The sequence below is a fragment of the Anarrhichthys ocellatus genome, unplaced genomic scaffold, assembly GCF_004355925.1.
Source record: "Anarrhichthys ocellatus isolate YVR2014 unplaced genomic scaffold, GSC_Weel_1.0 scaffold7, whole genome shotgun sequence".
NCBI lineage: Eukaryota > Metazoa > Chordata > Actinopteri > Perciformes > Anarhichadidae > Anarrhichthys > Anarrhichthys ocellatus.
The window spans coordinates 8535403-8543978 of NW_022280037.1; the positions used below are offsets into that span (position 1 = coordinate 8535403).

An 8576-nucleotide genomic window follows, 5' to 3' on the forward strand; every position below is an offset into this window, starting at 1 on the left:
AATATCTACTTTAAATATACAATTTTCCCCAAGCAGTTTGCCCAGAATAGGATTGAATTAGGACTTTAGTTTTTAGTTTTTTGTTTTTAAATAATGTAAAAATGCCTGTGACATGAAAGTGACCAACCCTGACTAATGCTACACTGAGGTTTATGAAGAGTTATTACAGCAAATGTAAACATCTAACAGTTTTAAATCATTCTGAAGACTGTGTTTTCATAAATAACATGTCTAACAGACAACGCAGTTCATTATTAACCAAAAACTGATAGGAATTGAGCTGAACATTGTCTTGCACCTGTCTTTAATACATCACTGATCCATACTTACACTATCTAACTAGACATTTATTTTCTGATAAATGCTACAGCTTGAGCAACAGCATGTCTGTGTGTAGTTTTTGTAGGAATAAATTGTCTGGCAGACATTCTGTATAGTAAAAACATGCATTTGTTGTCCGCTACAGGTGCCTGACTGGAATAGATCAAGATTAATATTTAATCCAGTACATTATTTGTACATATTCATTACTTTAGTGTCCAGCTTTAGAGGATTAATGACTGCAGGAGATTTGGCCCGGCCTGAAAAAAAAAATCATAAATAAGAAGAAAAAGAAATCATACAAAATGAATACAAATTAAATTTATTTGAAACAGACAAAACTTCAGATTATTCCTCATGCATTCAGTAAAGTACACAGCATGCAACACTTTTTTTAATATTTCTTAATTGTTCTCCGTCTCAGCCTACACTATAAACGACTTTGTAACTAATCATTAAATCCAGTTTTCAGTAACACTGTTAGTGCAGCTCATCCCGTAACAGCTCTCAATACTTCAAGCTCACATTGTGTTTAACATAACAGTCTTCTGTGATCCAGCAAAGCCACAAGAGGGAGAACACCATAGAACACTGTGAATCCAGTACAGACTCAGAAACCACTTCAGGCACTGGCAATACTTTCGTTATCGGAGGAGTCGTTACTGAGCAGATCTGAACTGAGGAGAACACCACACCGATAAAGTCTCAATTCCCGAAACCCAGAGAAAAGACGTCTTCTCGGTGTGTCCACATCTGCTATTCATACGAGCCGTCTGGGTACATACAGCGTGCGGTTATCTCATGCTTCTGGCTTAAACCTAAATGCTGACATGGCTAACAGAACACATAAGCAATTACCCAAATTCATAAACAAATTGATGATGAATCTACAAATGTAAAACAATTGAAACTATGTGTCCTTGGCAGTAACGTGTCACAGTAGTATCAGCGCATTGGTCAAACCATTTATTTTTTTCCCCTCAAAGATTTCCCATTTTGAAATAAAATCTCTCATATTATTCGTCTGCTTTTCCCGCTGCTCTGCACAAATGTCTCCCAACCTCAGTGACATTTCCAGCAGGTCTTGCGAGACTCCGTTTGAAGACCATAGATTTGAAGCTCGATGGCAGTCAGCTCAGCAGCGTGAGCCAGCGAGTCTCAGGGTGATCGTTGCGCTCTCCAAGTTCACTGGTCTCACAGTCAGAACTGTTGCTGGTCGTACTCCGATATGAGCTTCTTGATGTGGGCCAGTTTGTTGTGGAGATATTCACAGCGAGTCTTGTCCTGGTTGTAGTTGGGGTTGGACTAAAAAAAAAGGGACAAAAGAAATAAAAGACTTGATTATTTAACAGCAACAGAGAGGAGCGGAGTTGCCACATGCAGCAATCTTGGGATAAACATTGACAAGTCTTAAAAGGAAGTTGTCACCTTTTTGATTTTGCGATACTCCTGAAGAATTTGATAACGAACCGTCTGTGAGAGAGGACGAGAAGGAATTAATGCAGGTAGATATTACATAAGCTTGCTAAATGTTGGAAAAATGTCTTAAAAAAAAAAAAAAAGGCATTCCCAATAATATAAATGTGATGGAAAAACAAAAAAAGCAAAAATTAAATCATCAATAGAAATATTATATGAAAATATTTCATTATCAAAATTATTTCATGAGGAAGAAAATGCATCAAACATAATTGTTAGACCTCAAGAACGAACAGGGCGTTGTGGTGAGTAACAGTGAAGGTAATCATAGATTTAGTTTGACAGGAAACTCCACAGGGCACCTTTTATGGAATAACTATTTCTTATTGATATTTGTGTTTTTTCTTTTCTTAACGACCATATGCTGACATTTCAGTGCCATAATGTTTACAGTGAGAATCATAGCCTACGAAGCGCAATTTATTTTGACATTTTCAGAATTGAATGGCAAAAATTCTCTCCATTTCTTTTGTTTTCCCTCAAAAAGGAAAACACACTGTGCTCAGCTGAGGATTATGTGTTTGTTACACCTCTACTTACCGTTCTGCACTTGGTGCAACAACAGAGTTTATGACAGAAATGAGTGGATTTATCGTTTCATATTTGTATGAAACGAAGGACTGGAACATGCCTTGTATTTATGGGACTCGTGGTGCAGCCGTTTAAGCTGCGCGTCCAGCTCCATGAACTGCCGCGTCACTCCGTCGATACGAGCGTGTAGATCTCTGTACTCGCTGTACTCCGTGTTGAAGTCCTGCTTGTAGCTCTGTCTCTGGTCGTGATTGGAAATCACTGCGTACTTCCTGTGCAGAGAACATAAAAGGGACACTCTGATCAGATCAGTAAAGAACCCGCCAACAGAATAACGTGTTAACAACTTGCAGACGTTTAGTAGCGCAAAATAAAACAACAACCACAAACCTGATAACTAAACCTTTTATCTAAAAATACTGGATTTTATTATTTGGATGCATTTTGTGGCGAATAACCAATTAAAGGTTTACTTACAATAGATAGTCGACTGTGTCATTGTCTGCTTGGAGCACACCAGAGTCAAACAACATTTCACTTGGCTCTGAAAGGAAAAAGAAACAAGAAATTTTAGGATACTGAATATTTGACACGTTATGTCACTAGTCAACACGTAACAGCGCTCACCTATGCAGTACAAGGAGACTTTATCGTTTGGATCCTCTGAACTGTGATCTTTCCTCCTTTCTTTCCTTCCTCTCAACCTATCCTTCTCCTTGACCGACAAAAACAAAGTCCCAATCACCGATGCGGCACGTGAAATAGAACAACCAGAATGAAATGAAAAGTGTTTTTCTCACCTGATCTCTGTGTTTGCGTTTGCTCTTCTTCCTTTTGATTGTGTGTCTGTTCCGATCAGGCACCATCAGAGGGGACGGAGGGCGATCGGGGTTGGGCTGAGGGGGGTATGATGCCGGAACTTCGGGTTCCTCCTCAGCACAGGGAGTTGGTTCCAGCCTCTTGGCCACTTCTGCCTCCCGCTGACAGACTGCCGACAGGGAGTCAAAAAGCTTTCGACGATCAAGCGAGTCCCTTTTCCCGTCATTGCCCGTCTCCTCCGTGACGACTTTATGAGCCGCTCGTTTGGCGGGCCTCACTCTTGGCTTGTCTCTGGTTGTTTTGCTAGACAAGTGGGATATCCTGGGCTTCTTACTCGCCAAAGGGTCAGTGTATTCCTCGGGCAGGGAAGGTTTTGGGCGGTGCGCCGGGGAGGAGTTGGGGGTGTCTCGTAGTGGACTGACCTGGGCCTCTGGGACGGTGAGGAGGTTCTGTTGAGGCTGAAACAGCCTCCTGCAAAGTCACAAGAAGGTGATGAATAAACGATTTCATCAAATCTACACTTTGTTTTTGCATATAGTATAATCTTCTTCACAACTCTTGAGATGCTGCTACGATACGAACACGGTGGCAAGTATCTCATTTGTGTTACCTGACAAAGATTCGTTTGAGGAGCTGCTGGTCTCCGGAGGAGTAGCCTGGCCAGTCCCTCTGCAGCTCCTTGTACAGACCGTCCTTTAGACCAAATGTGTTGTCTCTACTATTGAGCTGACCAACCTGCACACAAACACGAAGACACACACAAAGATAAAGCAGGTGAGAAAATACTCGGTGCTCAAGAGAACAAATTCATTTTCTTGATCTGTATAAATAGTTTTCAGGGTGACGGTGTTTACAATTTACATTTAAACTTGATGTTTACAATCATAACTAAGAAGATCCCCTGTGATTTTCATTTAAATGGTTCTTATAATGAGACCTTTATTTATCTGGCTACAGAGGAAAAACAAATTACCTCCATCAGTTCAGAGTCCAGCATGTCTTTGTCTTTTGCCGTCAGTCCGTCTTTCTGCAGCCTCAAGATGAGCTCAGGCCTCCTGTACGGCCTCAGAGCCAGCAGATGCGTTAATCTGTCCCTGAGCTGCCTCTCCTGCACGTCGGTCACGCTCTTCCTGTTCGGAGCACAGGCCCCCTTCTTCGGCTTGGACGCGCCGACTTGGACGCCCCTCTTGACGTTGCCGAGGAGAGACTGGGACTTGTCGGCGTGTCGGGGCTTGGTCAGGCCGGCCAGCGCGGGGGCCGGTGCTCGCACCGTCACCTTCTTGCCTGCGAGGGAAGAAGGTGATCTCCACATCAAAGGCAGCACGTGCCTTATAAAAGCAAAAACATGCTTGGCTGAGGTATCCAACATCAAAAAGGTAAGTTACCGTTTGCTCTAGTTTTTTTTTCGTTATTCTTAAAATGTTGCCTAGGTTGAAGACGAATCCCACTTCTAAAGTGTGATACTTAAAAATAGTGCTTTTCCAGGCTGCATCTGTCAAGATCAGACACCAGAGGAAGAGGACTTAGAGGATAAAAAGAGAAAAGACCTCATTACACCTCTTCAGAAAGCCACATCTGGGTTACAAGCATTCAAGTCTCAGGGAGCAAAAGCTGCCATCTAATTTAGGAAATAACCACACAGTTGCACAAGCCTGTTGTGAGCGAGGAAGTGGGTTTTTTTGCACAAGCTTCCTCTGAACTGACAAAATCATCAAAACTAGTGTGTGTGTGTGTGTGCGTGCGCGCGCGTGTGCGTATGTTGACTGAAACAAGATGACGTGACTAAAATATCTGTTTAGAAGGAAGTGGTTTGGTGGTTAGAAGAAAGACAGCGGTAACCAAAAAAAAAAAAAAAAAAAAAAAAAGCGAAATCACTGGTTTTATCGTGCGTTCGTATATTTTGGTGAGCAAGTATACCGTCTCTGTACGTTTGTGGAGACTCCGTATCCTTTAAAATAACTTTAATATACATTATATGTGCTGTACATAGCAGTACAGTCTAGCAGAAAACAGACAAACAGGACAAAAAAAAACTGCAGAAGTAAATAAGACCCGACTGTTACCATGTCATTGGTTACTATGCATGTTGCTACGGCAACCAATGCAATATGGCCGACTGTATTTTGTTGGACGTAATCAGCACAGTACACATGTGTCTTCAGGCTAGTCTTATTCCTGAGCTGGGGTTATGTCTTGTACAACCCAGCAGAGTGTTTCTCTGCGTCTTCCTACCCTGGAAGCGCCCCCCCTGTTTGATGACGATGGCTCCTCGGCTGCGTGTCTCCTCCTCAGCTTGGGCCATGTTCTGGCGAGCTTTGTCGTACGAGTCATCCGTGGCGTTGACGGTCATCTTTTTCTGGATCACCCCGAGACATGACAGCTCCTCGGCAGCACTGGGAGGAGCGAGGACAGCGAGTTAAAAAAAACAAACAGGGGACCTGACGGAGCTTTCAGGACGTCTTCTACGCGTCATGCTAAGATTGTTTGAGTGCCAGTCCTCGATCAGCTGGACTCCTTTACTACCAAACACACAACATCTATCTGTAGTGCAATGTTATTTGAATTTTGGCAACAGCTCTAAAAGCTTGCTTTTGTATTTTTGTCAGGACTCAAAGAGACTCTTGGCATCTATTAAAAAACACAACTCTACATTTCCAGACTTCCTAGACCTGCACAGTCAGGACTCCCTGGAGGGGTTTCTGGCATTTAAAGAGTCTGACAGAGAGACGTAAACCAGCAGGGTGACTCGTAAACATATAATCACTTTGCACTAACATGTTTACACATAAATCTCATGCGCCATAAAGTGTGTGAAATGTTTTTTTACCCAGTGCCGTGCTGTTGGAAGCAGTCAAAGCTTCCGTGCGGGTTATCACGGGCGACGTTCGTCAAGCCGAAGGTGAAGCTCCTCAGTTCATCTCTATTCTCAGCGCAAGGGACGGTGATTCTCTGTGACAAGAGGCAGAGAGAGACCAGAGAAACAATTAGATTCAACATCTTTCAAAACCTTCATGCACGAGATGAGATTATCCAGTTAGTGTAGGTCAACAGTTACCCCTTTGTTGCCATTAAAACAGATGGTGGGACGGGAGGACCAACCCTGAAGAAAAAAAAAAAAAAAAGACAAATCATTGAGACATTGTAGACGTGCAAATACAGTCACACAGATCTGAGAGCAGACCGGCATGTAAAACGTACAACATAGAGGATGTTTGTGGTTTCATTACTGCTATTACTCAACTCAACATTTACTCTTCAGCCTGTAAGCTGTTGCTCTTCATGTATGACACAAGCAATGCACTAATTCCACTTTTTTTTTTATCTCTCAGTACCCAAGTACCAATCCAGTACCAGGCTATCCAGTTCCCAAAATTGTTGTCTGTAAACTGCTAAGAACTCATTGGAGTCACTTTCAGAAAAGCCTTTAGTGGCGCTAAAAGGAGCTGCGCGGAATCCGACTGATTGCCTCGAGTGATGTCACTTGAGTAACAATTGTGGCTGAAGACAAAAGTAAAAAAATAAATGAAAAAAAAATGAAAATGAGTTTGAGGTGAGCTTACGTTCGTGGCCCGCTCCTCATCTCTCGCTGCTACATTCACCTGAACTGTACATGATCAGTTTGCATTGTGGGTAATGTAGGCACCAAGTTTTGACACGGTAGAAAAAGAACGTGTGGAATAAAAAAAGAAGACAATATCTCCGGTGATGCTGCATCAAATTTAGATTGTTTTTTTGTTGTCCATTGTGACAATTGCAAAGCTAAATCTGTGTCCAAAAAGCACTTCATCTACGGTGGATTGCTCACATAGCACACAGAGATTAATGAGGGAATCCCATATTAATCTCTGTATCTGCGCAGAGATTGATCCAGCCTATCATCCCTAATGATGATGAATACTTTCACACTGCGGCCATACTTAAGAGCTTGTTCCCCTCTAAACACAGATTCATTGTTATAGGTTTTTAAACACAAATCATACGTTCCACTTTTTCCTCTTTCTACTTTCACTCCCTGCGAAATGTACGCTTTGTGTATCCTGACACTAGTGCCTTTAAATACATTAAAATTGGGTATAAAGTGGCCACTGTCTAAGGTCATCAAGACCAGCTTGTCACATGAGACTATTGTGAACAGGCCTGTCATCTCGTAGGAAAACGGAAGAAACGAAAGTGACACGTCTGCAGCTCGATGACTAGAATCAAATTGACCTTTTCATGGAGAGGATTTGTGAGTCCACCTGTTGATGAGTGCAGAGAGAGTGAGGGTGGCTGCCAGCAGTCGGTTTTGGCCGGGCTTCATGCAGAGTAGTCTGTGATCAGACCGTGTGGGTTATGAATAGCCACACTTAAAGCTAAATAAAGAAACTAGATACATGCACAACAGCAGCAGCAGCAGCAGCAGTATTGTGTACATGGTTTAAACCCTCTGTGTTAGGTGTTTTCCCACTCCTTCCTGTCTATCTCATTACAAGAATAACTAGAAGTATAACAGGAGCGGTGTTCTCACTTCTCATCAGTAAATGAGAAAACATGTTCACCAAGGAGTTTCCTAACCGGGTTACTGGGAATTACTGAATAGAGGAAGTGTTGTACATGACTGTTGTCAGCTGGGACTTCCTGCACGGTCCGAGTCCTTTGTGAGTAAGTCAAATGTTTGAGTTGTATTCTGTCCATCTGTCTCCCTGAACCTAAAACTGCCTGCAAAAAGGAGAAGTACTCCATCTCTTAATCCAACATGCCCCCCACTACTACCACTACCACTACTACTACTACTACTACTACTACTACTACTACTACTAGCCCCCCCCCTTCCACAGCCTGTTTCCTTTCTTCTCCCCTCGACTGGTGAACATTCACAATACTTGCCCAGCAGCTTGCTACCAGCACACAGGGAAGGGTTTCCATGTTGCAATATGCAACACGTATTTAACATTTCATAGCTCAAAAAAAGGAGACTTGTGGGAGACAACAACCGAAGAAGAGATTTGGTGAACTTTGGCTGAAATGAAGAAAAAAAAAAATAATCACAAACCCGCCTTCCTCGCCTGTTTTTATCACTACCGTTGTTTTTAAGTAGAGCTCCCCTTGACGAAGTGGTACAACCGATATCAACCGGTACTGTACGTTTGAGACAACGGTGAATGAAGAATTGTTTAGTAAATAGCCTACCTTGTGGTTTTCAGAGTAGCCAATGGCTCTTGCCGCGCTGTCAGTGAGTTTGACATGAAAAACAGAGACGTTGCCGCCGTTCAGTTTACCGGTGGACAGTCCGTAACACCGGCTCTCCTTCAGCGCCGACATCCCGCCGTAGAGCTCGCCCTGCCGGGCTTATTATCATACAAACCCCACACAAACAAACAAACATTGGCGAGAAGACGCAGAGAGAGAGAGAGAGAGAGAGAGAGAGAGAGAGAGAGAGAGAGAGA

The 8576-nt window shown here is 42.8% G+C and overlaps 1 protein-coding gene across 1 annotated transcript; it reads right to left on the reverse strand.

Annotated features, from left to right (window-relative positions):
* Nucleotides 1-581: 581 nt before the first annotated feature.
* Nucleotides 582-8522, reverse strand: LOC116383858 (RNA polymerase II elongation factor ELL-like). The gene is made up of 12 exons (XM_031848019.1): nucleotides 8320-8522; nucleotides 6206-6250; nucleotides 5978-6099; nucleotides 5383-5543; nucleotides 4124-4434; nucleotides 3761-3885; nucleotides 3132-3621; nucleotides 2959-3046; nucleotides 2809-2875; nucleotides 2432-2603; nucleotides 1750-1794; nucleotides 582-1626 (listed from the first exon to the last, which is right to left on the reverse strand). Exons 1-12 carry the CDS (start codon nucleotides 8449-8451, stop codon nucleotides 1522-1524), a joined length of 1863 nt encoding a protein of 620 aa, XP_031703879.1. The 5' UTR covers nucleotides 8452-8522; the 3' UTR covers nucleotides 582-1521.
* Between the last annotated feature and the right edge of the window lie 54 nt (nucleotides 8523-8576).